Consider the following 27,670-nt stretch of genomic DNA (forward strand, 5'->3'; position numbering starts at 1 on the left):
TTGCTGCACCTCCGGCACTAAAATAATGGATTAAAATGGGGTGAGGGGAGTCCCACAGGAAGCCTGTGGTAAAAGAGGAGCCCCGCTGGGGAGACCTCGGTGAGGGGCACAGGGGGATAAGGAAGCTCCAAGGGAGAAGGGAGCCGCACCACAGACAGAGAGCCCATAGGAAATGGGTGTCCCGCGGGCCCTGGGGGCGCACGGAGGACGGGAGGAGCCCCCAGCCCTGAGGGCACGGCGGGGCCGGGCACGTTCGGCGGCGCTCAGGGCGCACGCGCGGGCCGGGGCGGGGGGAACGCCGTGGGAGCCGCACGGGGAGCAGCGCCTGTGCGCGCCGCCGCCTCAGCGGCCGCTGCCCCGGGACACAGCGGGAGTGGTGCTGCCTTTCAGCCGGGGGACTGAGCGGTTGTGGTGTCTCTCCCGCAGCGGAGCGGCCGGGCCGAGCCCCGCCGGGTCAGCAGCGCCGGCACAGCCGAGAGCTGCCCGTGCCAAACATGGCCGCGCTCGGGCCGGGGGAAAGATGGCTGCCGCGCGGCTCCCTGCGCAGGCGCGTGGGGTTCTCGTGCGTCATCAGCATGCGCCGGCAGCGGCGGCAGCGGCAAGGTACAGGGGCGTGAGGAGGGGGCGGCCGCGGGCCGGGCTCTCACGGGTCTGTGTGGGTCCCTCCGGGCCCGGGTATCCTGCAGCGGCCTCGGGCCGGGCCCGGGCCCTCACGGGCCTGTGTGCGTCCCTCCGGGCCCGAGTGTCCCGCAGCGGCCGCCGAAGCCGGTGGCACCGCGGGCTCGGGCCGCACAGGCCGGGGTGCAGCCTCCAGCGCAGGCAGCCCCCGCGGGCGTGCGGAAGGCGGTGTGACCGTGTCCTGGCTCCCCAAGGTCCCTGTCGGGACCGGGTTCCACAGGGCGGAACGCGCAGAATAAAAGCCTCAACTCCCGGCTTTCGGTGCTCGCCGCTCTCCCGTACATCGTCCCCCGGGCTCGGGGCCTCGTCCGGGCGAGCCCCTCGTGCTCGCGGTGCCGCCACTGCCGCCGTGGATGCGCGGGCCCCGGAACGCGGTTTGACACGGGTGCAGGCGGCAGCCGTCCTGCCGCGGTCCCGCTCTCCTCTGGGGTGTGGCTGAGGGTGGCAGGCGTTCCCGCAGCCCCTCCCTAAGCCGGGACAGCAGCCGCTCCTGTGGGGAGCCCCGTCCCGGCGGCGGCTCCCGAGTGACGGGGCTGCAGCGCCATAGGGAACGGGGGAAGGAGCTGCCCTCCCTGGCTCGCTTTCCCGCCGCTGGTGATTGCTCCCGAAGCCGAGAGCCTGTCCGGGAAAGCGGCCAGCCCCCGCTGCGAGCTCCCTGGGCGGGGCGGAGCGGCTGCTGCGGGAAACGAAACCGAAACGGAGCTCGCAGCCATCTTGGCGGTGCCCCGGTGCCTCTCGGCCGCGACGCGTTCTGCGGCTCGGCGTTTCTTTTTTCCCTGTATTTTCTCATAAAATAATTGGGCGTGTGGATGAGACTGAGGTAAGAGCGTGGGTTTGTTTTGTTTGTTTGTTTGTTTGTTTTTCCAAGGCCCTCATCGTGTTTTTGCCCTGCCCGTGGCTCAGGGAGCACTTGTAAAACGGGGTCACTGAGCAGGGGGGCAGCAGCGGGACTCCCTCGGAGCTGGGGAGCTGTCGCGCTGCACTCAGCCTCCCCACGTTTGTTGTAAAAATAAGTCCCGGTGAAGGCAGCCGAGTGCAGCTGTTTCATGGAAGTGAAATTTAAGTTGACCTTGAGGCGTTTGGTGAAGATGGGGAGCTTTATAAAGATGAGACTTGGATCAGAAAAACTATCTTTGTGGTGATAGGTGCCGTAAGGAGGTCACGGAGGAGCAGGCAGGACGGGGACCCGGCAGTGATGTATCGTGTTGCATGTTTTTATCCTCTCAGTTTTGTAGCAAGTGTTATCAGAAAATTAGAATATGCTGGGCTGGATTCCTTACTTTTAAAAAGTATATTAATCGTTTAGTCTTACCTCTGTACCCCAGGGGAAGCAGCACAACTTTGTGTGATACAGTGAAATTTGGGCTATAATGGAAAAAAACTTGTACCGTTGCCAGCTGCACACCTATCAAATTTCTCTGCATGTTATCACTTTCATTCCCCTCCCGTGTGATGTCTTACCTCTACAGGTCACATAGTGTCCAGGGAGGAAAAGACACTTGCTGTTTCAGACTGTTTTGGCCATGAATCTGAAAATAATTGCAAGCCTGTTGCAGCTCTGTTCTGTGTGACCATGCAAGTTGCTCCAGCTCCTTGTGCTGGTCCAGCTCACCTCCTTGTACTCCTTTACCTCCTCATGCCCCCATTTCTCAGGCTGCAAAGTAGGTCTGAGATTCCTCTCTCCCTTGTGGCAGTGGAGCTTGCTGTGTTTCAGGAGCACATCCTGAGCAGGCCACCCTGCCCCGTGCTGGAATCAAGCCTAACAGGAGCAGTGTCAAAGCTGCTTCTTGGGATTGACTTCACCTGCAGTTTGGGGCTGCTGGTTCTCTGCTGGGCAGCCAGAGTTTGCCGTTTGTATTTTTACAGGACTAATTTAGACTCCTAGAGAAGTAGAAAAATAATTGACAAGTGAGAAGATGCTTGAAGTGCCTCAGTAGCTGGGAATCTGTTTAAACTGCATTTCTGGAATGCTGTCGTTGTGAAAAGATGTTCTGAGCTCCTGTGTTTTTTCTCCTCAGGGCGGGAGAGTGTGGAGTGAGTGGCAGCTCCTGTCCTGGCTCAGCAGCAGCCTGGTTCCCCCGCGTGTCCCAGGAGTGCGCTATGATCAGAGGCACTGGGCGAGGCAGAGGCTCCTATCTCACCCAGCCAAGGCATAACTGCTCCAGCACTAACCGAGGTCCTTTTAACCACCCTCGTACCCCACAAGAAACTAATCAGGAAACCTTTTTACACCAGCAGTTCCTAACAGAGCAGGACGCTGAAGTCTGTGTGTTGCAGGGACAGGGATCACACAAGGAGTGGCGCACCAGAGGCGGGCGAGCTGCGGCACCGGCTCCTGCAGGCAGAGGTCAGCCCTGGGCTGCAGCCCGTAGGTTCTCCAGCCAGCATCCACGGGTTGAGACTCTGCCTCGGTATTGCCCTCCGCAGTACCATCGTCAGGAGAGCTCCAGGAGAGATTCTGACGCTGTGAGGCTCAATTTCCAAAGACTGTCTCTTGCTGGGCAAGACTATGAACAAGAAATTCTGACTGTTTTCAGGCAGCTTGGGGAGGGGAGGACTTGCACGGCTCATGAGCTGGCACGTAAACTTAAAACTCAAAAGAAAGAGGTCAACCGTGTTTTGTATAAACTCCTCAGAGAAGGCAAGTTGCACAAAGAGGGAGAGACACCACCACTGTGGAGAATTGCCAGCCCTAGTTCAGGGAGAGAAAGAAGCCCTACTGACCACAGTGCCAGTTGCACAGATCCCACAAGTTGTGAGAGCAGAGGAGGAGAGCGGAGCACGTTTGGCTTGGGAGACACAGAGATGGCTGAGACAAAGGAGAAAATCTGCAACTACTTGTTCAGTGTGGTGGAAACAACAGCTCTCAATCTTGCCAAGAACATTGGGTTTTCGAGAGCCAAGGATGTTAATGCATTTCTTAGTGCTCTGGAAAAGCTGGGGGATGTCCACAAGCAGAATGCAACTCCACCACGGTGGTCCCTGACAAACAGGAAGCGCGAGAGGATGCAGATGAGGCTGAAGGCCAGCACAGTAATGCAGATGGCAGATGCCACACCTCCTGAGTCAGGTCTTCCCTCTTCCATTGTCCCTCCATGTGCCCCAGAGGTGACTGCAGCTTCACCAGCAGCAGTGAAAGAAGAAGAAGAGGAAGAAAGTGCAGAAAACGGGCAGCAGCCTTTGGGGCAGGCTGGTCAGGGCAGTGCCAGTGACACAGAAGCAGATGCATCTGAGGACACTAAGCCTGACTTCTCCAGTTTGAGTAATTATGATAACTCAGAAAACAGCAAGTGGACCACAGATGATATCCCAGATAACCTGAATGCTATCAACAAGCAGCCTGATAAGTCAGAAAGCATCATGAATTCTCAGTCTTCCCCCATTTATGCTGCCCAGTTTGAAACTGCTTTCCCATGTACACCTGTAGAGAAACTGATAGCTTGTCAGGAGAAGAACCCAGTGAGTGGCCTTACTGAATATTCCCAGTACACGTACCAGCACTGTGATTTCATCATGCTGGAGCAGAATGGACCCTCTCATGAGCCACGGTGAGAAAATGTGCAGCCTTTTCTGAGCTCTTTTTGCATAAAATGGTTTGACTTAAACTAAGTTCACCCACTCAACTGTCCTGAAGGGGCCTGCTATTAATGTTTCTTTCATTTCAGAAGGATTAGCCTAGTTGATTCCTTGCATCAGCTTAAAAAATAAAGGCTAAAATTTAACCCTAGGCAGACCAGTTTTGGCATTCCTCATTCTGAGCAGCAAAGATGGGATTAATTTCTTCCCTACATCCCATCTCAATTACTTGCCTTCAAATTTGACCATGCAGGGGGAAGCTGGTATTTCTAAGCTGCCTCTCAAGATGGTCTCAGCCTGGAAATGGTGTAAAGGGAGCCCAGAACAAAGTGTTTGGGTGCAGGTGTCTTAAGTTAAACAAGGTGGCCCCACTCTACATTTTTGTGTTGTAGCAGGTCAGAGCCAATTCTCTGAGCTGAGCATGTGGCATGACGCAGCAGCTGGCTGAGTTAGTCTCTGGAGTCTCTTGCAGAATCATGGCTGTTACTGAGCATAAGCAAGACCGAGAAAATCTCCATATGTGCCACACTGGAATATGTCAATAGATCCGCTAGACAGGAAAATTGGCCTGATTTCTACAGATGGAGTCCCAGGGTTTTGTTATTTTGGGTTTTTGGGGTTTTTTTAAAGAAGGGATCTGAATGGATTCAGTGCCATAGTCCTCTCCAGATCTGGTTTGACCCACTCTCCTCGGAAGCAGATTTCCAGGGCTGGAGGATGGAAGATCATCTTGTTTTTTAGAGGTCACAGGAATGGGGGAGGCAGAAATATCAAAGGCAGGAGGTTTATGTGAGGCAGCACCTTTCTAAGATGGATTTCCTGGATAGCCATGGAGAATGCCAGAGGGAGGAGTGACCCCCAAATGACCAGGTGCAAATGAAACAGTGCAGGCTGCTTTTGAGCTTTCTTATTCCTGGCCAGGAGCCACCACAGAGCTGCTGCCTGCATACACCCATTTCCTGTTTCTGGCCCCTGTGGTGGAACAAGGCAATTCATCCTGTTCCTTCGGAACAAAACGTGGAGCTGCTTCTCTGTTGTGAACAGCTCTGGAAATGTAATGATGCAGTGCTGCTCAGGTACCCTTGGTGTTTTTGTTTTCTGCTCATGGCAGCCTGGATTTACTCTCCCATCTGGGAGCTGGCTGTTTCTTCTCCTTTGAATTCCAAGAGCAGTCTTGCTTGCTCTGAGAAGACCACACTTCTGCTTCTCAATATGCCCCTTTGGTTTTCTCTTTCAAAGGTTTAAGTTCCAAGCAGTGATCAATGGGCGCCCATTCCCACCAGCAGAAGCAGGGAGCAAAAAATTGGCTAAGCAGGAGGCAGCAGCTAATGCCATGAAGGTCCTGATAAGTGAAGTGGAGAATGGAAGGCAAGGTGGAATTAAATGTGAGGAGCCATTTCCCTCCAACAGCTCGGAACCAGAACTGGTGAGTCCTGTTTTCTTTACTTTGTGAGGCTGCTCAAACAGTATTGAGTCTGACACTGATTTCCTCCATCTTCTTGCTGTAGCCTTTGCAGCTGGAGCCAGAGCTGTCATCTGCAGCAGCTCACCTCAACCTGCTTCCTGGGAAGCACCCTATCAGCATATTAATGGAGTATGGTCAAAAATCAGGGAACATAATTGAATTCCAGCTGCTCTCTCAGGAAGGCCCACCTCATGATCCTAGGTATGGCATATTCATGTCAACTTTGAGGAAGGGTGGAAACTCTTTATTCACTGTCCTTCCCCTGTGGCATGCTGCCCACATTCCTGGACTTGTCACTGATCTAGCTGAGTGCTCCTCCTAGCCAAGGATTCTGGGCATGGCTTGTCCAAGATATCTAGTTCCAGAAGGAGGCCCAAAGTGGTGCCCTTTCTCAGAGAAAGGATGCTGTTTCTTCTACCAGAGCAGGAGGGGGTTCCAGTCCTGTACCCTTCCTGGAGGTGCTCTACTGGAAGTGTTTAGGGCCATCACAGTAGATTTCAATTGAAGATAAATTGGAGATAACCCAGAAGGATTTACTTGGAAGTGGGACACGGGGATAATAACCAGATTGAGACACCTATGGTTAACACTTTTCATGTACTATAATGTCCTGTCAGGTTCAGCTACTGTGTGAAAATGGGTGACCAAATTTTCCCTGCTGTGGTAGGAAACAGCAAGAAGGGAGCAAAGCAAATGGCAGCAGAAGTTGCTGTGAAGATTCTTTCTGGAGAGTCTGTACCCCATGTCTTGCCTGAACAGGTATAAAGAGCTTTTTTGTAAGACCCAAGTGTTTGGAAGTGGGTGTTCCCCCCCTTTTATTTCCTATTCTGCTGGATTTCACCCCACAAGGTCATGTGGGGCAGAGGTTTGCTGCTGTTCTTGGCCTACACTAAATGCAGCTGCTCAGTGTTTAACAGTCTTTTCCTGTCTAACTCTGCTCTAGCCTGTTGTGAAGCCCCACAGTGACCAGTCCATGCACAATATCGCCACTCCAGATGAATCCAAAGTGGTGAAAACGAAGGGTGTTGGGGAGCTCATCAAATATCTTAACGTCAATCCTGTCAGTGGCCTGCTGGAATATGCCCGTTCCAATGGGTTTGCTGCAGAGTTCAAACTCATTGACCAGTCAGGACCTCCCCATGACCCCAAGTAAGTAGCAGCATCTGGCTGAAGGAAGTTTTGTGCTGCTGCTGTTGTCGTAGGAAAAGGGCAGAAAGCTCAAAATTGCTGATGCCTTTTGAGATGGCAACAGGGCTAGTTGCTGCCTCTGCCATAGCTTGTCCCTCTGATTGCCTCCTCTCTCCACTTTGAGAATGTAAAAACCAAACTGAAATCCACAGGTTCCTTGGTTTCTTTGTAGATTTATCTATCAGGCGAAGGTTGGAGGCCGCTGGTTCCCAGCTGTAACTGCACACAACAAAAAGCAGGGCAAGCAGGAGGCAGCTGATGCAGCACTCCGAGTCCTGATTGGGGAATCAGAGAAGACCGAGCGCATGGAAGGGATGAGCATCGCCGAGGTAAGTCTTCTGCCAAAGCTGGGGCTGTGTGATAGTCCTGCCTATCCCCCTCCTCTCAGTCCAGCCAAAAAATGCTTTCAAAATCAGCTGTGATCCCTTTGTTCTCTGCAGCTGTTCATAACCTGATACGGTTTTCCTGAAGTGGGTTAGATGTTTCCTCAGGGCAGAGGCATACTCTTCTGTCCTACAGGCCTCTGCTTTAGGGCTAAATTATTATCAGATTCTTCCATAAGCTACTAAAATGTGTTCCTGTGGTAGAGTAGGAACATGGGGTTTTTTAATTATATGACTTTTTTTTATTATTTCTTCCACATTTCTTTGTGCTGCATTAAAAATTGTGTGTCAGCTCAAAAAATTCATGCATCACTTAAACGCAAAGCCCTGGTTATGTCAGGATGGCTGTCCCAAACTTGGGCTGATATAAATCACACTTGGAGTGTTGTGAGCTCTGAAAAGCCTCATTCCAGGCAGCACAACTGGGCACAGCAGCTGGGGCTCTAAATAGCAAAGCCATCAGGGAGGATTTGTCAGTCAGCAGTGCTGGAGGAGATGAGTTGGTCTGCGCTGGAATGACTGTGCACGCTCCTCACAGGCAGCCAGAGGAGGAATTCCTCCAAAGCCAGAAACAAATTTCCTTGGCTGAGTCTCTGCAAATAGGCAGGTTGGTTTTGTTCCTTCTTGCTCGGGGTTTTCCCTGGCATTCTCAGGAGGTCGTTCCTCAGCCAGTGTCGCTTGCTGCTGTCTCTGATGTGGCTAAAGCAGAGCTCAAAGCCTTGGATGAGGTTTTCCCAGAAATACCTAAAAGAGCTTCACCCACCCTTGACACAGCACTGCCCAAAGCTCAGAGTTTTCTGTGCACTGTCTTCTGCTTGGAAAGCTGTGCTGCAGGTTAGCTCACTCTTGAGCTGTGCCGTGTGAGCTGCTCATGTGCTGTGCTGTTGTCCCTGTCCCAGCTCCCTGTGAGTGGCAGCACCCTGCACGATCAGCTGGCCATGCTGAGCCACCAGCGCTTCAACTCCCTCACGGCTCGCCTCCAGCACAGCCTGCTGGGCCGCAAGATCCTGGCTGCCATCATCATGAGGAGAGGAGATAAGGGCCTGGGAGTGGTGGTCAGCATCGGAACAGGTATGAACAGGTTCCTCCAGCACACTCTGAATTCTCTTCCATGCTAGGTTTCCCTGTCAGCCACGGTGCAGGAATGGCTGTTGCTGTAGGCTTCCTCAGAGGGAACAGAACGTTCCCAGGGCTCACATGGTGTCATGAGTGATCTGGTTAGAGAGAGGGAGGACAAAGCAAATGTGCCTGCAGCTATATTGCTCTTAATCTTTGCTTGCATTGCTGCGTTGTACTCTGTGCATCAGAGCATGGGTTCTTTATGTGCCAGAGCACACAATCCTCCAGTTTCTCCCTGCTGCACGTACCTTATCTCCCTCCCTGCTTTGCTGCCAGGCTTCTACCGGGAGTGATGGGCTAAAAAGCCCTTGGGAAGGTACAGTCCCCCAAAACTCATGGCAGTTTAAGTCTGTCTGTCCCTAAAGTGGTGTCCCTTTATTTTCTTAACTGCTTGTGATAGTGATTTAATAGGCAGGGTGCTCGTGCTGGTGCTGCTGCTCAAGAGTCCAAAGAAATAAGACTTCCTCCCTCTGTCTCTGAAGCCATCTTGACTTTGATATCTGCCCTATTATTGAATTCTTTATTTGTTTGTTTGCTTCAGGTAATCGCTGTGTGAAAGGAGAAGAGCTAAGCTTGAAGGGGGAGACAGTAAATGACTGTCATGCAGAAATCATTTCTCGAAGAGGCTTTGTGAGGTGAGAAAAGGGGAAACTCAAAAGGAAAAGGGGAGAGGCCTGCCAGGAGCTGCTCTCCCATTCTGCAGGGATGTGGCTGAAACACACCCCTAGATTTTTGCTGTGCTGATAGATGCTGTGATCCTCAGACACTGTTTACTCATGTGTTGTTGAATGAGTTCATTCATACAGAGGGATGTTATTTTTGGTAAGAAGGGGCCATACCTGAATGATGCCCAAATAAGTACTGAATGGGAGACTTGCCAGGAGCCCAAGGGCTACATCTGTTGTACTTAATATTAAGCCTCCTGCTGGAGCTGCTGGGCTGATGTACAGGGTGCTCTGCAGCCTGAGCACAGCTCCTGCCACACCAAGCCACTGCAAGCTTGGTCTCCTGGCCTTTCTGGATCTGGCTATAGAAGGATTCAGGAAAACATCCTGCATATGTTTGCTTTGCTAATTAACATGGTTTTCAGAGGCTGGAAAGGATTTTCCCAACTAAGCTACGCAATTATTTTCTTCCTCTCCTCTTCCCCTCCCACATTCATTGTGGCACTTTTTAGTTTTTGAAACCTAAAGTGAGATGAAGCTGGACTGCTTGGTTAACGTTTGTCCTTCAGTTATGAACAAAAAAATCAGCTGCTTCCTCCAAGCCTTTGTGTGCTGCCACTGTGCTCTGCATTCCTCAGCAAGGGAAAGTGTTGAGGGCAGGTCCCTGGGAAGTGATGAATCAGGATTGCATCTTGCTTACTGTCTGTTTCAGCTGTTAATCTTGACAGCAGTGGCTGCTCTGGCACAGCAGAGTGAAGTCTGCCTCTCCTTGCAAAATCAGTCCCTGCACAGGCTCAAGGACTGTCTGGGAGGCTGCAGTTCTTCTTTAGTCCTTGACACGATGTTGGAGACCTCAGGGTTTTCCCTGGTCAGAAGCAGCCATAAAAGACCCATCAGTGTAAACAGATCATGGGCTCGTTCTGATACCACTTGAATTCAGCTGCCTGCAGGGTTGTTCACTTTTAATGCCAACTTGCTGCTGACTAAAGTGCTGGTTAACAACCTTGAAGTCTTCTTCACACAGGGATCAGATGCATGAGAGCAGCACCCAGCCAGGCTCCTTCTTTTCTCCTGCCAGAGCTTCCCTCAGCTTCCTGGACAGGATACTGCTTTTCTTCTGCTTGTCCAGTGTATGGCAGAAAATCTGCTGGATTTTTTTCCCTTTTTGTGCATCAGACATTGTTTGTTGGCTTCCCAGGCATCCTCAGCCACAGCTCCTGGTCTCTGCTTTTCTGTGTGGCAGGAGTGGGTGATGTGGGGCCCTGCCTGTCAGTTGAAGCACTTCTTGTCTGAGAAGCAGAGCACCCTTTTGACAGGATGGTGTTTTTTTCAGGTTTCTTTACAGTGAGCTGATGAAGTATGACCCATCCAATCCTTCCTCTGCAGAAGAGAGCATTTTTGAGCAAGCGGGAGGAAAGAAACTCAAAATAAAGAACAATGTTACCTTCCACCTCTACGTCAGGTTGGTGGGGGGGTTTGAATGACTGGTGTCAGCAGCACTGTCATGCCCCTGGCCCTGGCTGTTTCCTTTACAGTCAGTGCTAACCAGGGAGGGTTTGTTTTCTAGCACAGCACCATGTGGGGACGGAGCACTCTTTGATAAATCCTGCAGTGATCAGGCAAACGAGATGGGACAAGCCCAACATCAGCCTCTCTTTGAGAACCCCAAGCAAGGCAAGCTGCGGACCAAGGTGGAGAATGGTGAGTGCAATCACTCCCTGCACCATGGGGTGGCTTCAGTCCTCTCCTGGGAGCCTTTCTGGTGCTCCAGAGCTTCCTTACCCCTCTCTGTGTGGTTCCTTACCCCTCTCTCTTGTGGGATTTGAAGCATTCAGGAACCAGAAGAGGTAGATGGAAGGCTTTAGAGAGAGTCCCTTTCCCCTTCCCAGCTCTGCCTCTTGCACTGCCATCCTTGTGAAGTTTGCAGCTGAAGTTCGATGCAAAGCTCAAATCTAGGTCTGTGTCCTGCCTTTCAAGCAAAGTTCTATTCTGCTTCAGCCATGTTGAAAATTGCTCATCAGTACCCAATACTGAATGCCAGGTTGTTCTCTGAACCTGGTGTCAGACTCCTGAGTTCACTCTGGGTATCCAGAAGTTTCTTGTGCAGTTGCTGATGGGGTTTTGCTTTATTTGAATATCTGACACTATACAGAAAAGCTTTCTTCTTCTCTTGTGCAGGGGAAGGTACCATTCCTGTGGAGTCGAGTGACATTGTGCCCACGTGGGACGGGATCCAGCACGGGGAGCGGTTACGAACCATGTCCTGCAGTGACAAAATCTTACGCTGGAATATTCTTGGCTTGCAAGGGGCATTGCTGTCACACTTCCTGGAGCCAGTTTATCTCCACTCTGTTACACTTGGTGCGAAACCCTCTGTCCTCTCGGGGTAAAACTAGGCTGCAGTGACAGCTCCTCTCACTCCCCAGTGTGATGGCAAAGTTTGTGGAGGGTGTAGGAGTAACAGACTGAAATGTCTTTCTTGGCAGAGCTGTTTGAAAATGCAGAGAGAGTCCATGGATTTTAGGCTGTGGGTAGAGTCGGTGTCTCTGCAAAGTTCTGGATATTAGGAGGCACACGTGGTCTAGGAGAGTGAGACAAAAACTGCATGTTTGTGTCTTCAGTGAGGACTGTTGCAGTCTGGAGACCATTGTCTCTCACACCCAGGATACACAGATGCTGCTATAGTAGTATATGTATAGTAGCTATGCTGATCCACATGCTGTGAGCTTTCAGGAGCCTGTGAGCAGTGCTGCAGTTTTTGCGGTTTGGCCAATCCATCGATGTTGGAATGTTGGGGGACACAAGACAGATGATGGACTTTCACATCACCTGTGCCATCCTGTTTCCTCACACCTTTACCTCTGTCTCCACAGGTTACTTGTACAGTCAGGGTCACTTGACCCGTGCCATCTGCTGCCGCATGGAGAGGGATGGGAGCACGCTGAAGGAAAAGCTCCAGGCTCCGTATCACATTAACCACCCTGAGGTACTGCAGCTGCAGCACTTCTTCATCTTTGTCCCCCATTCCTTTCCCTGTGGGTTTGGGGCTCCCTGAGGTGCTCTACAGGGAGGGTTATTGTGCAGCAGCCCTCCAACCAGGGGCAAGAATTAGTGACCAGAAGCACAGAATCATACAGTCAAGGGATATCCTGAGTTGAAAAGGACCCACAGTGTCTCATTAGGTCTAGCTCCTGGCCCTACACAGGACAGCCCCAAGAACCTGACCTCTTTGTGTCACCCGACAGTTTGGGGGTTACAGGTAATGTCTTAGTCTGGAAAAAAGGACACTAAAGCTGCCTCTCTAGCCTTCAACTCGGTAATAACCTTTTCCTTGTGACTCTGGAAGGTTTAGGATGAGCTAAAACTGTGAGGGATGAAAGGGGCAAGAGACTCAGGCAGCAGGACCAGGTTAAGCTTCCTTCCTGTGCAGGTTGGGCGAGTCAGCGTGTATGACTCTGCAAGGCAGACAGGCAAGACGAAGGAGTCATCGGTGAACTGGTGTCTTGCTGATGAAAGCGAAGTTGAAATCTTGGATGGCACCAAAGGGAAAGTAGATGGGTAAGAGGAGCTTTTCCTGACACTGCCTTTTCCTGACACTGTCTGAGGGAAGGGGGGCAGCCCTGAGGTGGGGAGTACACTCTGCATTGTTACAGCACCCTACACATGGGGAGGGTTGGATAGAGGAATTTTAAACGGACATAAGCAAGTACTCCAGAAGGAAAACAGTGTTGCCCCACCTGGACCCTACCACTGAGCCTTGCCAAGCCCAGAGCTCCTCTGTCATGAGATTTTCCCTGAGCCCCCTGCTTCTCTTGGCTCTTCTCAGTGTCCTGTCCCTCATTGCTGTAATTGTCTTCCTTCCCAGTGTGAAGCTGGAGGTGTCTCGTGTGTCCAAGAGCAAAATGTTCACCCTGTTCCAGCAGCTCTGTGCAAAGAACAGCCGCAAAGACCTGCAGGGCTTCTCTGTGTACTCGGATGCCAAGAAGGCAGCCACAGCTTACCAGGCAGCCAAGCAGTGCTTCTTCAGCACACTGGAAGAGCTGGGCTACGGCAGCTGGATCCGCAAACCCCAAGAGGAAGAAAATTTCTCTGTCCTTGATGTGTAAGGAAGCACTCTGCAAGGACTGGGGGGTGAATGTGCGCAGGCTGTGCATGGCTGTGCTCATCCTTCTTTCACCACGTTTTTGGAGTGGAATCAGGACTGTGCAGCGGTTTCCTCATAGGCCTGGCTGCCTTGTAACTGTCACTCAGACCCTGTGTTTTTAAAATGTGCATGTAAATGATACTCCTGTTTTTTAAAGCAAGGGCAGGCTCAGTCGTCATTTGCTTTTTTATAGTTTTGTCCCCCCCCCCTTTATTGTTTTTTAAAAAAGGCACGAGAAACCAGAGGAATTTTCAAGACTGTGAGCTTGAAACCTTTGGACCATGTACTGCAAATCCCTCTGGCAGGTTTTGAGGCAAATTTTCTCCTTTGAGATTAAAAAAAAAAAAAAAAAAATCAGGCTGTTTGACTCATTTTCTCTGTCTCTCTTGGAAGATGACTGGCAGCCCAGCCAAGCTGGGACATGGGACTGACCTCTGCAATGTGCAGCCATAGGACCAGCATAACATTCTGCATTAATGACAAAGAAGAAAGTTTCAGCATTGTTGGCCATGGGTGTGTTGATTCCCACTGAGGTGAAGAGGGGCCTGTGGTGGGGTTTAGAGAGGGACAGAGATGAGTTAGTGTTTGCTGAATGATGAAGGGAGCCAGGTAGAGTTTAGAATTGAGCCTCTTACCTCAAGCACAGGGCTCATTGGGCAGAGCTGAGCCCATGAGGGCTGGGCTCTGAAATGCTGGGGCAGGGCCCTCCCAGCTCCTTCCCTCACTGCTAGCTCTAGGACAGGATGGGGTGTCTGTCTCCAGTCTCTGGACCCCAGTGGTGGCTGGAGGCCCTGTCCTGTGCCTGTGTCTGAGCTGAGCCACATGCCAGAGCTGCTGGTAGAAGGTGAGAAGTAGCAATGCTGTTGCCATCCAACAGCAAGCTTATTGGGTGGTGTTGAAGCAGCCCTCTTCCCTGTACAAGGCAAATGCTGGCTTTGCCTGGGTTGAGAGCTCTCTGTCCTCTCATATGAGACAGAGACCAAAGACCTGTTAGCGTGGAAGTACAGCCCAGTGAGGAGCCTAAGGCTGGGAGCAGGACCCCAGCTCTGCCTGTGGATCTCTACAGGACAGCCAGGCTGGGGCCAGGCACGGTCACCACTTGCTGAAAGCCCAGCTGTCATGTTCACCCTGCCTGCAGCTGCCCGTGGGCATCCACTGCCACACAGAGCTGTGAGGGGAAGGAACTGCCTTGGCACCCAGCCCAGAGCAGGGCTGGGGGGCTCCTCTCTCTGCAGCTGCTCAGGGAGCTGTGTCTGAGGCTATGGGGGCTCCTGCTGTGCTCCCCACACCTTCCCAATACAGATAGATCTCCACTCCCCACTGGGGCACAGCAGGACCCCCCCCCATCCTGCACTCACTGAGGTTGGACCAACAGCAGAGGAGACAGAGGTGGGATGAAATGGGACAAGCCCCTGGCATGGGGGTGCTTTAGGAGCAAAGCCCTTAACATTTAGGTATTGGGGTGCACCCCTGAGCTCCAGGAGCAGCAGCTGCAGCAGCTGGGATTTCTCTGGCTGGGTGAAGTGCTGGGATTTAAATTAATTTCTAGCGTGCAGCTTCCCCTGGCCCTGTGTGTTGCCAGGCCCCGCCACCACCACTCCCCCCAGCCCCGGGGATTAGTGGTATTTATAGCAAACACTCCATCTCAGTTTTCCCCGGCGAGGCCAATTCCTGCTGGCCAAGGGAATGCAGGCAGTGCTGCTGGCCATGGTGTCAGCCCAGTGACCCACGGTGGGGCCCGACTGCCAGCAGCTCCCAGCTTGGGTTGATTAATTGTGTTTTCCTTTTCCTTGTGCAACTCATCTTGTGCCTGCTCTTGGCTCCAGCATGCTGAGCCTGGAGTGGAACAGAAGAAGATGGAGCTGGAGCAGCCCCTGGAACTTGCTGCCCTCGCCCTGCCTGCAGGTAGGACCTAAAAATAGCCTCTTCCTGCTTGGTCCATGTGTTCACTCAGAGCCAGAGCTGAGCAGTTCTGTCTTCCTCCCCATGCCCCTGCTCCTGCTCTGTCATCTCCTGGGAACCCCAAGAGCTGGCACAGGGGTTGGCAGCACGAGGCTGGAGCCAGGGGCTGCCCACTGAGGCTGGGGCTCTGGCCCCACATGGCGTGAGAGGAGATGCAATGAGTGGCTGGTGCTCCCAGGAGCAGAGGAGAGAGCTGAGCATGTCCCCATGGATCAGGTTTCACACTCCTTTGCTCTCTCCCTCGGCAGCTGGGATTTTCCTCTCAGAGATGATGCCTCCCTAGCCTCTTACCTTGGTCACAGGCAGCCAGAGTCACCCCATCCCGGCTGCATCCTGCTCTCTCAGGCCTGCAGAACACAGTGTAGGATGAAATTAAACCAGATGGAACCAGCCCGGTCCTGTGGAAGTATTTATTGGTTTGCAGGGGCTGCCTGAGCCCAGTACCCAGCTCTCTGGCCCTGGGACTGGCCATTCCCCATGCTATTTGGAGGTGGGGGTGCCCTGGCCAAGTTGCAGCAGGGAGTTGGTGGTGTAGTTCTGGAAGAGGGGCTGCAGGAACATGCCAATGGTGCCAAAGACACAGACGAAGACGAAGATCCATAGGAAGAGGCGGTCGATGACCATGGCCACGTACTTCCAGTCCTCGCTCACCTGCACGGGGCCGGGAAAAATGCTGGGTCAGGCTGGGGCCTTGGGTATTGCCTGACACTGCCCCAGCTGGGGATTTGGCATATCTTAGAGCCTCGAATCTGCTCCCTCAGCACTGCAGCTCCTGGGGCTGTCTGCCAGCCTGCTGTGGGCCTCATGGGGCTCACTCCCCCTGCTGTCACCCGCACTGCTGAGCCCAGGAAACATTTCCCCAGTGAGCAGAGCTGGGAGGGGACTCTGCAGAATCTGCAGCCTGACTGCCATGCAGGGCCAGGCCTGCTGGGAGCCTCCTCTGTTTCCAGAGCAGCTGCTTCAGCATGGGACTGCAGTGGTGGGTCAGGGATCAGTGCTGGTCCTCACTGGGCATGGGGCTAGGCAGGGATCCCCTTGGTGCTTGTGCACATCGCTTCCTGTGGTGCAGCCGTGAGCCAAAACACACTCTGCACCCCGCAGCTCTGCCCGCACCCCCCAGCACCTGAGCACTGCTCCCTCCCACGTGCACACCGCCCACCTCGACTTACGCTCTGATCGTCGTCCTCGCTGCGCATGTGGTCGGCGATGAAGCGCACGCCGTCCACCGCCTCCTCCAGCCCACAGCTGCAGCCCGCTGCGGGGCCCGGCGCCTGCCCCTGCCGCTCCCGGTAGCCGTTGAGCCCCTCGGCCTTGGCAGCGCCAGGGTTGGCGTAGCAGGTGCAGGTGTGGGCACCGGCCTGCACGAAGAGAGTGGCGGCGGCAGCGCGTTCCTGCGTGTGCCGGCGCTGGCGCAGGCGCTGGCGGGCGCAGCTCTGCCGCGGCTGCTTCATGAAGAGCAGCGCCGGGAGCTTGTGGAGGAAGAGGGTGCGGACCCAGGGCGGCATGGTGTGCGTGGTGGGCGAGCGGTGGTGCACATTGAGGACACAGACGCTGGTGACGATGGAGAAGGTCACCAGCACCATGGTGAACATTAGATACTTGCCCACCAGTGGCACGTCCAGTGAGGTGGGTGGCACGATCTTGGAGATGAGCAGGAGGAAGACGGTGAGGGCGAGCAGGACAGAGATGCAGAGTGTCATCTTCTCGCCACAGTCAGACGGGAGGTAAAACACAAGGATGGCCAGGGAGGTAATGAGGATGCAGGGGATGATGAGGTTGATGGTGTAGAAGAGTGGCTTACGCCGAATGATGAAGTCATACGTGATGTCCACGTAGGTGGAGTCATCGGGGTTCTCGTTGCGCCGCCCCGGCAGCGCCACGATGTCCCACTCGCCGCTGGGTGTGAAGTCATCCAGGCTGGCCACCTCGCTCTTCAGCACCAGGTCAATCTCGGTGCGGTCGTAGGTCCAGGAACGGAACTTCATGGTGCAGTTCTGCTGGTCAAAGGGGAAGTGCTTCACCTCGATCTTGCACGCGCTCTTGTAGATGGCAGGTGGCAGCCAGAAGATGCTGCCATCGTAGGAGATCACAGCGTTGGAGTAAAAGGAGACCTCGTACATCCCATCGGCGCTGGGGTGAAGAGAGCTGCTGTCAGTCCTGCTGTTGTCAGCCCCAGCAGTACAACAACATGGCCCCCTGCCCTGGATGGGGCTGGGGAACACATAGCCCCCCCTAAAAATGACCTACTTGTTGTAGAGCACCACATCAGGCAGCCAGATGTGCTTGGAGGGCAAGCGGACCTTCTTCATGTTGTCAAAGTCCTCAGGCTTCCACGTGAGACGATAGTCCTCCCACTCCTGAGGACAGGTGGGATCAGCCCAGCCCAGCCCAGCCACAGGGCGGGGGCCTGGGGCAAGAGGGTGGTTCAGGACAGGGGGGACACAGGCTTTATGGGGGGCTCTAAAAGGGCAGGGTAGACATTAGGGTCCCACACAGGATGTATAGGATAGGGATGGGTCTCAAGGCAGGGGCTGAGAAGTCCTGAGGCAGGGTGGACATAGGGTTCTCAGGGCCACATAAGAGTCCAGGGTGCCCACCTGGGTCAGCCAGACATTCGTGGTCATGATCTGCTCCCGCTCATGCTGCAGAGAGAGAAGGGCCAGTCACCCAGGGTGCTGGGAGGGTTTGGGGCCCCCTCGCTTGCCCAGGGGGTTGGGGAGCAGAGTCCTGGCCAACTCACCACGCTGATGAGCTGCGCCAGCGACACCATCAGCTGCACGGTCACCAGCTCCGAGCCATTGGTCGCCGGCCGGATCAGCTTGTTGTAGCGTGCGGGGTCCAGCAGATACTCAACCAGGCGCTCCTCCGTGTCCGTGCCCAGGCTCCCTGGGGCATGGCCGAGCCTGAGCCCCATGGCGGCAGGCAGGGCCCCCCACGGGGGTCCGGGGCCCCCCCGGGACAGAGCCTGTACCCGGTCTGGGGCTCTGTGCCTGGCAGCCCGAGAGCAGGAACGATGGGGCTCATGCTGGTGGGGTGTGGGTGTCACAGCCGGGCACGGAGCGGGGAGGGCCGGGGGAGAACGGGCGGGCTCAGGGGCTCCGTGAGTGGGGGCGAGCGGCTGGACAGCGCTGGGGGTTCCTCTCCGCCCTCCCCGCCATTCCCTGCCCGTTCGGGACACCCCCTCCCCGTTCCTGTCGGTTCCTGCCCACCCCGGGCACCGCCTCGGGGAGCCGGAGCCCGCGGCGGCCGCACAGCCCCGGGGCGCTCGGGGAGCGCCGGTGGCACCGGCACCGCGGAACGGCCGGTACCGGCCCCACTCCGGACACATCCTGTGCAACAGGCGCAGCCCCCGGGCCCGGCCCGGTCCGGTCCGGTCCCGTCCCCGCCTGTGCCAGTGCCATCCCCCACAGCCCCGGCACTTACGTCTGAGGGCAGCGAGAAGGCAGAGGACGCGGAACAGCGCCATGGGGGCGGCCCGGTGCCGCCACCGGCACCCGGCGCTGTCCGCGGTTCTGGCCGGGCGCTGTCCGAGGTGCTGGAGCCGGCGGCGGCGGCGGCCCGGGCGGGGCGGCCCCGGGCGGGAGGCGGTGCCNTCCGGCTCCGTCGCCGTCACCGCCGCCGTCAGCGGCCCCGGGGCCGCCCCCGCCTCCGCCCCGCCGCGGCCCGGGGACACGGCGGCGGGGTCTGAGCTCCCCCGGCCCGCCGCTCCACCGGGGTACCTGCACGGCCAGCGGGGCGGCGGAGCCCCGGGCCGGGATCTGAACGGGAGGGCGGCAGAGTTGGCGGGTGGAAGCCGGGAGCGGAGCCCCGCGGCCCCCGCCGTACGCCCGTAGGGGGTCTCGGAGCCGGCACTGCCGGGCCTTGCGGAGCCCTGTCCCCGCCGGGCTCGGCCGTGCCCGGTGCCCCCCGTGACCCCCGGTGACCCCCCCGGCAGGGGCGGGGCTCCCCGCCGGCCCCGCCCTCTTCCCCGGGGCTTACTGAGCGTCACTTCCCGTATGTCGCGAGACGCTTCCGGCGGGGCCGCCCCGCCCGTTCCGGCGACGGCACTTCCGGGAGCGGGGCCGTCCCGCCGCCATCTTGGGCGGGCTCCGGGGCTGCGGCGGCGGCGGCGGCGGAGCGGGTCCCTCCATGGGAAGATGCAGCGGGCGGGGCCGGAGGAGGCGGCGAGGGCGCAGGCGGCGGCGGGGGGACCCGGGCGGAGCGGGGCCGAGGTGGCGGCGGCCCCCGCCGGGCGGCTCCTGAGGCGGGAGCTGCGGCTGCTCGAGTCCATCTTTCACCGCGGCCACGAGCGGTTCCGCATCGGCAGCGCCTGCCCGGACGAGATCAGCTGCGAGTTCGTCCCGGGGGCCGGGGCCCGCGCCGGCGCCTCTGCCTCCCGGGGGCCGCCGCCGGGACCCGTCCGTATTCACTGCAACATCACGGTGAGGCCCGGGGGGCGGCGGGCCCGGGCTCTGCGGGGCACCGCGAGGCGGCCCCGGGACCGAGCGGCTGCTCCTTCGCGGGTACGGCGCTGTCGCCGTTGGGGCCCGGGGTGAGCCGGGCCTGTGCCCCAACGTCCCTGCGCTGGCTGCGGCGGGCGGCTGCCCCCGTCTCCCCGCGGGAGCGCCCTGCCGGCCTCCGCGAGCTCCTCGGGGCCGCGGCTCACGCAGAGAACGGCCAGGGCGCAGTGCCCGGCGGCGCTCCCGCCGCCCCGGCGTGCGAGAGCAGGCCGTTCCCCGTGGTGTTTGGAACCCCCAGCCCTGTCCCGCTGCTCGTGCCCAGGCGTGGAGCCCCTCAGGCCGCCCTCGTTCTCCCTGCTTCCCCCGGGTTTGTTTCGGAGGGTTTCCCGGCGGGCCCTGATCTCCTTGGAGAGGAGGCACCTGCGGATTCAGCGTCACCCTGCTCTGCTTCATCCGCACCGATGTTTTAGGGATCCCGGTGCTGGATGGCTCGGCGCCGGTGTGCTGATGCCCTCTTTGGTCACGAGTTGCAGCTGGTTTGTGTCTCCACATGAGGAGGGCTAGCAGAGCTTGGATAGCCCCATGTGTAGATTCTGAATGGGACTAATGACCAGGATTTTCTGGAGGGGCATGTTGGGAGTGTTGCCAGAGGCTTTGTCCTGGATTAAAGGTGCCTGCTCGGCCTCTGCTCTGCGTGGGTGCTGCCAGGTTCTCCTGTAACTGCTGGTGAGGGTAGTAGGCAGTGTGCAACGTGGGATGCCCTCAGTGTCCTGCCTCTACTGCCTTCCACCCCCAGTGGCCCCACGGGCAGAGGAGTGGCCAAAATGCCACTATCCTCCCTCTGTGTTCAGCCCTGGGCCAGGGGGACACAGCCCAGAGCCAGCCCAGCAGGGTCCCAGTAGGGGTTTGTGTTGCCCTCAGCCCAGGTTTATGCTGCAGGGTGGATCAGTCACCTGTGGCCTGATCTCTGTGGTACAGAGGGATCTTCAGCCCCCACCCCGTCTGGCTCACAGCTCTGTGCTCCACAGCGGCCTCCGTGCCACCAACACCCCCTTTCTCCTGTGCAGGAGTCTTATCCAGCTGTTCCCCCAATCTGGTCTGTGGAGTCAGACGATCCCAACCTGGCAGCTATCCTGGAGAGGCTGGTGGAAGTCAGGAAAGGAAACACCTTGGTGAGATGTGCTCTGCTGCCTGGGGGAGGGGAGCCTGGCAACTTTTGGGGGGTAACTCCCTGCTTACATGTCCCCAGCTGCCTGAAGTGGGGGTTGCCTCTGGTCTCATAAACCTTCCAGATGTTTGGGATGAACTTCTCTGACATCATTTGATGCTGGGGTGGGATTTTGCACCCGTGTCTCCTGCTGCTTGTATCAGGAGGGAGCAGGGGGCCTTTGCTGGCTGGCTGTAGGGCTGAGGCTCAGCTGGGCACGGAGCTCCCCACACTTTGCTGACCCTCTGTTCTCTGGACAGCTTTTGCAGCACCTGAAGCGAATAATCTCTGACCTGTGCAAACTCTACAACCTCCCCCAACATCCAGATGTTGAAATGTTGGACCAGCCTCTGCCGGCAGAACAGGTAAGTGGCTCAGGAAGAGGCTCCCAGAGCTCAGAAAACAAGTCATAATTCCCTGATGTTTGCTCTGGAGGCTTCTGGGGGTTACCAGAAGAGGAACACAGTGGGTGAGAGGTTGGATTCCTGTCCTGAGTGATGCCAACGTGCTCTGCTGGGCCTTGGTGCTGTTTCCTGTAAAGGCTCTCAGCTGCCCTTTACTTTTAATTTGGTTCTGCTTGTTCGTCCCTGTTCAACCTCACCTTGGAAGCATCTGGGAAGGCAGGAGAGCATTTTCCCAGGATGACCACAAAATCTCCATCCCTGTCCTCTCCACAGAGCACCCAGGAAGAGGTGTCCTCTGAAGAGGAAGATGAAGAGATGCCAGAGGTAAGTGCCACCTTAGTGTGTGAGGATATGTGCCAGAGAGCTGAGCACAAGGAGAAAGGTGCTGCAAGGTGCAAGGGTACAGGGGTAGAAGCCTGGGAGAAGCTTGTGGCCACCAGACAGGGAAGTTTGGACCAAAGGCTGGACGCTTCTTGGCATTTTGATGCTGAGGATTCTGAGGCACAGCTGGGCTCTATATATTCACAAACCCTGGGAGAGCACAGAGGCTGAGCATGGCCATGTAGCCGTGGCCTCCAGAGGCATGTGGATGAGCTGTGAGCAGAGCTGCTTGGACAGTATGTGCTGTTCTCTAAAGGCTGAAATTCCTGTGAGAGGGATGGATTTCTGGGTTGCTGTTGCTGGCAGGGAAATCTCTGTTGCATGGAACTCCCACAGAGAGGATGAGGTCAGGTGGCTGAGTGTGCAAGTGAGCTGATTGCCAGCAGTGGTGGAGGCAGCCACACTTCACTGCAAGCTGAGGGCACCTTGCTGCACAACCCACAGGCTCTGGTTGTTTGGTTTGCAGTTTAGAGATCTGTGGAAGTGGGTGGAATAATCTTGAATCTCCATGGTGACGTTTAGCAATGCCTCAGACACGAGAACAGCACGGGCACTGAGTCAGCAGTGCTGTGGAGCCTGGGGGCAGGTCACTGAGCAGCAGCACCCCAGCAGTTTGGGGGGTTTTGGCAAAGTTAATTGCTTGCTAAATTAAGGTTGGGCTTTGCTAGCGTCCACAGGGAAAAGGAGGAGGGTTAAACTGGAACCAGCATAACCGTGTGAATCTGCAAATCTGCAGCTTTATGGCAAATCAGTGTGCACAAGGCTTCCACTCCTGTAGGCTGGAAAAATAAATCCCGAGGAGCTGAGCATTCCCCCTTGTGCTTTTTGCTAATGCCAGGCGTTGTGGAGGGAGAACGCTCCTGTAGAGCAAAGGTTTTGTGCTGAGCAGTGGGATTTGTTCAGCTCTGTGGAGGAGTGGAGCAGCAGAACTGTGTCCTGGCACACAGATTCATTATGCAGGTTAATCTAATAGAGGGATTTTCTAGGAGGATCTATTTTCCTGTGTGAGTCTAAAAGTGTCCAAGCCCTTCCAAAAACACTGCTCAGTAGCCATGACTAGCCCAGAGAGGCCAGAGTAAACACTTGTTCAGAGGATTTAGTGCCAGTGCTGGAGCTGTGCATGCCCACAGCCATTTCCAGGCAGCTGAACCCTGTGTGCATGGGGACAGATTTCTGCAGTGGGCTCAGACGGCTGCAACTGTGTTTTCCCATCTGGGGCTTGCATTGCCACATGTTATTTTGGGAAACAGTGAGGGCCAAAGGCTCTTCTGGGGTCAGGTACTACACTTGGGGTGTTCCGAGCAGATCTAATGAGAGACCTGCTGTGAAATCCCCACTCTTGTTGAGGGAGTAACATCCCATGCAGCTGGATTTGGGTGCAGGGGTCTGTTCTTCTCCTGGTGCCAGTGACCTGTGCCCCTCTTGGGGTTTGGCTAGCCCAGGGGCCCAGGTGGCCTGGCAGCACTGTGGCACGGGGCTGTGCTTTGTTCCAGCCACCCAGCAGCGTGGCACAAGCTGCTGAAGCCACAGGTGTGCCAAGATCCAGGGTCATGGTTACGTGGGGCTTGCTGAGGAGTGAGAGATTAATGGGTCATTATAAACAGGCATGAGACATAACAAAAGAGAATCCAGCAAACAAAGGCTCACATGAGCCCAGCTGAGTGCCCAGACCTTGTGCCTTCCACTCTGTTTGTACCTCAGATCAGGAGCTGGGACTTATGTGCTGAAAGAGTTGCACTAGGAATCCTTCCTGGGTCAGGGCAGCTCAGCACTCAGAGCAGGGAGGAGCAAAGGCACATCTCTTTGAGCTTTCCTCTTCCCTTCCCAGGACACTGAGGACTTGGACCACTATGAGATGAAAGAGGAAGAGCCGGCAGATGGGAGAAAGACGGAGGATGAAGGCATTGGGAAAGAAAACCTGGCCATTTTAGAGAAAATAAAAAAGAACCAGAGGCAAGATTACTTAAATGTACGTGTCGCCCAGTGGGCAGGTGGGCTGGGGAAGCAGAGGGACTCAAGGGCAAGAGTGATGGAGGCCCTTGCCAGCCCTCCAGCCCTAAATCAGAGGGGCTGTCCCCAGCCAAAGGTACAGCAGTACCAGTTCTCCAGGGCTGATGGGGCTGAAGCAGAGGAGTCTGTGAACTGCCTCTGCAGCTCAGGGAGGGCACTGGGTGACCCCAGGGGCATTGGTGCCTCATGGGGCAGTCCTCCTGCAGCAAGATCTGGGACTCCTTCTGCCACTGGAGCTGTGCCCTCTCAGTCACCTGGGGCTGTGGAGGTGGACTGTGCTTTTGTACCCCTGGGCTAAGATTCTAAGACACTAGAGAGGACACAGAGGTGTTTCTGCTGCAGCTTTGCTGCCTGAGGTGACATATTTGGGAAGAGGGACAGGCTGAGAGGTGACAGGCAGGATACAGTCTGGTACAGAGGCTGGACCGAGTTGTAGCTCAGGTGTTGACCTCCTAGAGCAGTAGCCATGGTTGGGTGCAGCATAACAATACAACTTTCCCCTCGCTGTTCCTTGCAGGGTGCAGTGTCTGGGTCTGTGCAGGCCACTGACCGGCTAATGAAGGAGCTCAGGGATATTTACCGATCACCAAGTTTCAAGGGCGGTGAGTGCTGCCAGGAGCTCTGGGCAGGAGGATTCCTTCTCCTCCCGTGGGGTACCCAGTGGGCCTTGGGGCTGTGCTGCTCAGCTGAGGGGGAGGATCTACAGCATTGGATGGCTGTGGCTCTGTCAAGAGTGAACAAAACCTTACCTTCTCTCTTCCCTGTCATTGCTGGATGTACGTGAGGAGCATGCTGTGGGTTGGAGAATCATGTGACTGTGAGGGGAATGGTGTTCCTACTCCTTTCCTGAGCCCAGGGACTCAGAGAAAGAGCCTGCTGCCCTCAGGACTGTCTTGGACAGGCACTGCTTTTCATGGAGGGACAGTGCCCAAAAGAAGTTGTGCTGCAGGGCCCAGGGAGTTTGAAGTCTGGGTGATGGCTCAACCCCCTCTCAGTGTCCCCCCACAGTGACCCCCCTGTGTTCTCCTTGCAGGATACTATGCAGTTGAACTAGTGAATGACAGCCTGTACGATTGGAACGTCAAACTCCTGAAGTAGGTGGCCCAGCTTGGGATCATGAATTTTTGGTGGGATTTGGTGATGGTACCAGGAAGTCCCTGTGAGCAGAGGGGACATGAGCATGGCAGGGGAGCACCAAGCAGACCTTGAGTTAGCATCTCTCAGGCAGCTGGCTTGCTGTCTCCACGACAAAAAGGAGATGATATCTCCAGGCAAGATGAGGTAATCGGAGGGCTCTGCAAGTCTCTGCTGTTCCTAGAGTCCGGAAAGAGGTGCAGCAGGCAAACCCTGAGCTTTCACACCCTCCAGACACCAGTGCTGCCTTTTCCTTGGGCCAGGCAGCCTTTATTTTTAAGCTGCCAGCATGGAAAAGGGGTGTGATGGTCTTCTCTGCAAACCAGAAGCAGAATGCTGGCAGCCCGTGCTGTCCACGTGGCTGCCCGGCTGTGCAGGTACGGCAGCTCCGGGCTGTGGTGGCAGCGAGCACGGCTGGCCTGAGGTGCACAGCCTTGCCTGACCCTCTGGGGTTTTCCTGTCACAGGGTTGACGAAGACAGCGCTTTGCACAACGATCTTCAAATCCTCAAAGAGAAAGAAGGAACAGATTTCATCCTCCTCAACTTCTCTTTTAAAGTAAGGCTCCCCTTCCCCGAGAGATGCCTGACCCGTTCTCATCAGAGAACTCAATGGCTCTGCTTCCCTTCTCTCCTTGCAGGATAACTTTCCTTTTGATCCACCATTTGTAAGGGTTGTATCCCCGGTGCTGTCAGGGGGGTGAGTAACTATCTGTCTCTCTCTGCTCTGCAGTGCTGCTTCCTGCAGCAGTTTCACTGGGTTTATCCAGAGCTGTGCAGCCCTGTGACTTCCTTGTCATGGATTTGCCATTGGGAAGCAGACAGCAATGATGGAGTTTTTAGCATATTTTTTCCATCAGAAATCTAATCAGAGAAGGTGTTTCACCTCTGGAGCAGTGGGTGGGTACAATCACATCTGTCTGTGTGGTAACTTTGTCTGATTCCTTCCCAGGTATGTTTTGGGTGGTGGTGCCATCTGCATGGAGCTGCTTACGAAACAGGTGGGTGCTGGTCCCTGGGGGAGCTGTTCTGCCTACCACACTCGGTATTCCTGACAGCTCCTGCCCTACCACTGCCTGCCAGAGCTGGGGAAGGCTCTGGTGGCACTGGGAGCACAGGTGGGTGGGTCTGGCCTCACTGTGTGTTTCGTCCCTAAGGGCTGGAGTAGTGCCTACTCCATCGAGTCGGTGATCATGCAGATCAGTGCAACGCTGGTGAAAGGGAAGGCACGAGTACAATTTGGAGCCAACAAGGTAGGGCCTGGGCAGTGTAGGAGAATGGGGGGTGGCAGATGGGGGCACAGCCAGGTCTGGCTGCACAGGGAAGGTGCATGGGATAGCTTCCCCAAGGTTCCTGCTGGACTGACGGTCTCCTTGCCTTCCCTTGCAGAACCAGTACAGCCTGACAAGAGCACAGCAGTCCTACAAGTCCCTGGTTCAGATCCATGAGAAGAATGGTAAGGACTGAGGGAGAGGGCCTGCATTTTCCCTTGCTTGTTTGAGCTCCCCAGACAAGCCACTCGAGTTTTATCCTGCCTTAGGTGCAGAGGTGACAGCAGCAGTGGCAGCTGCTGTAACACAGTGTGGCTGCAGAGTGCTGCTGCCCTCTCTGCTGCCCAGTGCTGGTCTCTGGTGGCTGTAACTAGAGGCAGCACCTCACTGATGGCTTGGACTTGATGGTCTGAGAGGTCTTTTTCAACCTGAATGATTCTGTGTTTGCCTGTGTGGTGTTGGGAAGTCAGCCAGAGGGAAAGCCTCCCAGTAATCAGGAATATGTGGCCCTTTAGAAGTGGGACTTGGCTGTTTTTGACAGCTTCTCCAGGTGCAGTTTCCTCCCTCACAGATCTCTCCTCATTCCAGGCTGGTATACACCACCCAAGGAGGATGGCTAGTGTGGATGCTGCAGGACCAATCTGAATATCTTCTGGATGCTCTACTTGGATCTTAGTGATGCCTCTTGGCTTTCTCCCAGGATGTAATAGCTCTGCCTGTTGCAGGACAATACTGGCTGTTCAAAACTCTAAATAACTGTTTAAGGAGTTGGACTGACCCAGAACACTTGCTGGGCCCATGCTAGCAGGCATTCTTATTAAAACAAACTCTTGAGCCTCTTGTATTGCTGGAAACTTTTGACTCTACTCCAGTCTAGAGCATCCTCCTTACCTATGCTATGGATTTAATTTATTTTCTTATTTCATGTACACTGCTTTTTTTTGTTACGGTGTATGATGGATGTGTATGGAAAATGTATCTTTGGAGAAAAATTACAGTTTGTTAATTTGAGAATGCTGGTCTAACTAATTTTTTCCAAGCTCCTGCTGGGTGGGTTGTGCCCTGCAAACCCTGCTGCAGCCCTGGTCCCAGGGTGAGGCAGTCGGTGGAGCTGTGGTGGGCCCAAGCCCTGCAGGAAGACTTGATGCAATTGCCTTGGGAGAAGAAAAGCCCTTTTCTTTTTTGGCACAAATGGAGCAGGGTTTCTGCCCCATCTTCCCTGGGCAAACCCAGCTTTTCTGTATAAACTGCAGACTTGCACCTCGAAGCACAGAGGGGGACATCTGTGAGGCTGTCCTCTCCTGCAGTGGAGGAAGGGTCTGTGGGTGTATCCCAGGGCTGCCAGCTCCCACCCCACACTTCTCCCTGTCCTCTTGCCAAGCAGTAAGATGAGCTGAGGCCTGAGCTTTGTCCTGTTTCTCCCCACTAGCCACGCATGGAGGCTGAGCCCCTTGTCCCCATCCCTGCTGTGCTGTGGCTGCAAGCTTCTGCAGGGAGTGGAGCATGGGCACTGCTCTGTCCTGCCCCTGCCCCCCTCCCTGGCCAGGACCCGTTCCAGCAGTGAACACCCCGTTCTATGGGGTTTTCTTTTACTCCCCTTAAGCTGTTGTTCCTGCTCGCCTTTGTACTCCAGCCCTCCGTGGATG

General features: G+C 55.5%; 3 protein-coding genes across 7 annotated transcripts; 2 read left to right on the forward strand and 1 right to left on the reverse strand.

Annotated features, from left to right (window-relative positions):
• Positions 1-297: 297 nt before the first annotated feature.
• ADAR (adenosine deaminase RNA specific) lies at positions 298-13,575 on the forward strand. 3 transcript variants are annotated; one of them, XM_041464878.1, is made up of 15 exons: positions 298-1,498; positions 2,697-4,226; positions 5,494-5,680; positions 5,763-5,920; positions 6,337-6,478; positions 6,663-6,868; positions 7,080-7,236; positions 8,190-8,361; positions 8,951-9,044; positions 10,408-10,536; positions 10,642-10,775; positions 11,253-11,435; positions 11,948-12,060; positions 12,505-12,632; positions 12,940-13,575. In XM_041464878.1, exons 1-15 carry the CDS (start codon positions 1,488-1,490, stop codon positions 13,178-13,180), a joined length of 3,585 nt encoding a protein of 1,194 aa, XP_041320812.1. In that variant the 5' UTR covers positions 298-1,487; the 3' UTR covers positions 13,181-13,575. The 3 variants fall into 3 exon arrangements, with proteins under 3 accessions (XP_041320812.1, XP_041320811.1, XP_041320813.1); XM_041464877.1 differs by having other exon boundaries at positions 298-603; XM_041464879.1 differs by lacking the exon at positions 12,505-12,632 and having other exon boundaries at positions 298-603.
• A 2,001-nt stretch (positions 13,576-15,576) lies between these two features.
• Positions 15,577-18,766, reverse strand: CHRNB2 (cholinergic receptor nicotinic beta 2 subunit). Of its 2 annotated transcripts, XM_041464812.1 has the most exons (6): positions 18,604-18,766; positions 17,921-18,066; positions 17,778-17,822; positions 17,428-17,537; positions 16,350-17,310; positions 15,577-15,831 (listed from the first exon to the last, which is right to left on the reverse strand). In XM_041464812.1, exons 1-6 carry the CDS (start codon positions 18,644-18,646, stop codon positions 15,661-15,663), a joined length of 1,476 nt encoding a protein of 491 aa, XP_041320746.1. In that variant the 5' UTR covers positions 18,647-18,766; the 3' UTR covers positions 15,577-15,660. The 2 variants fall into 2 exon arrangements, with proteins under 2 accessions (XP_041320746.1, XP_041320745.1); XM_041464811.1 differs by having other exon boundaries at positions 17,921-18,766.
• Positions 18,767-19,125: 359 nt separating this feature from the next.
• UBE2Q1 (ubiquitin conjugating enzyme E2 Q1) lies at positions 19,126-27,035 on the forward strand. 2 transcript variants are annotated; one of them, XM_041464813.1, is made up of 13 exons: positions 19,161-19,601; positions 20,687-20,791; positions 21,087-21,191; positions 21,504-21,554; positions 23,440-23,580; positions 24,139-24,223; positions 24,655-24,715; positions 25,222-25,312; positions 25,395-25,453; positions 25,706-25,754; positions 25,911-26,006; positions 26,143-26,209; positions 26,613-27,035. In XM_041464813.1, exons 1-13 carry the CDS (start codon positions 19,176-19,178, stop codon positions 26,642-26,644), a joined length of 1,368 nt encoding a protein of 455 aa, XP_041320747.1. In that variant the 5' UTR covers positions 19,161-19,175; the 3' UTR covers positions 26,645-27,035. The 2 variants fall into 2 exon arrangements, 1 of the variants encoding a protein (XP_041320747.1); XR_005954899.1 differs by lacking the exons at positions 25,706-25,754; positions 25,911-26,006; positions 26,143-26,209; positions 26,613-27,035 and adding an exon at positions 24,940-25,132 and having other exon boundaries at positions 19,126-19,601; positions 25,395-25,445.
• The last annotated feature ends 635 nt before the right edge of the window (positions 27,036-27,670 follow it).

The sequence above is a fragment of the Pyrgilauda ruficollis genome, unplaced genomic scaffold, assembly GCF_017590135.1.
Source record: "Pyrgilauda ruficollis isolate IOZ18807 unplaced genomic scaffold, ASM1759013v1 scaffold185, whole genome shotgun sequence".
Lineage (NCBI taxonomy): Eukaryota > Metazoa > Chordata > Aves > Passeriformes > Passeridae > Pyrgilauda > Pyrgilauda ruficollis.

What these genes read in the sequence shown, in the direction of transcription:
- UBE2Q1 (XM_041464813.1), top strand. Translation starts at nt 19,176, where the DNA reads ATGTCGCGAGACGCTTCCGGCGGGGCCGCCCCGCCCGTTCCGGCGACG. An exon ending in GTATTCACTGCAACATCACG is followed by an intron (nt 19,602 to 20,686) that starts GTGAGGCCCGGG and finishes TCTCCTGTGCAG; the next exon opens with GAGTCTTATCCAGCTGTTCC. An exon ending in TCAGATCCATGAGAAGAATG is followed by an intron (nt 26,210 to 26,612) that starts GTAAGGACTGAG and finishes TCCTCATTCCAG; the next exon opens with GCTGGTATACACCACCCAAG.
- CHRNB2 (XM_041464811.1), bottom strand. Translation starts at nt 18,646, where the DNA reads ATGGCGCTGTTCCGCGTCCTCTGCCTTCTCGCTGCCCTCAGACGTAAG. An exon ending in CGAATGTCTGGCTGACCCAG is followed by an intron (nt 17,538 to 17,777) that starts GTGGGCACCCTG and finishes ACCTGTCCTCAG; the next exon opens with GAGTGGGAGGACTATCGTCT. An exon ending in GATGTGGTGCTCTACAACAA is followed by an intron (nt 17,311 to 17,427) that starts GTAGGTCATTTT and finishes TCTTCACCCCAG; the next exon opens with CGCCGATGGGATGTACGAGG.
- ADAR (XM_041464877.1), top strand. Translation starts at nt 521, where the DNA reads ATGGCTGCCGCGCGGCTCCCTGCGCAGGCGCGTGGGGTTCTCGTGCGT. An exon ending in TCTCGAAGAGGCTTTGTGAG is followed by an intron (nt 9,045 to 10,407) that starts GTGAGAAAAGGG and finishes TGTTTTTTTCAG; the next exon opens with GTTTCTTTACAGTGAGCTGA. An exon ending in ACCTTCCACCTCTACGTCAG is followed by an intron (nt 10,537 to 10,641) that starts GTTGGTGGGGGG and finishes TTTGTTTTCTAG; the next exon opens with CACAGCACCATGTGGGGACG.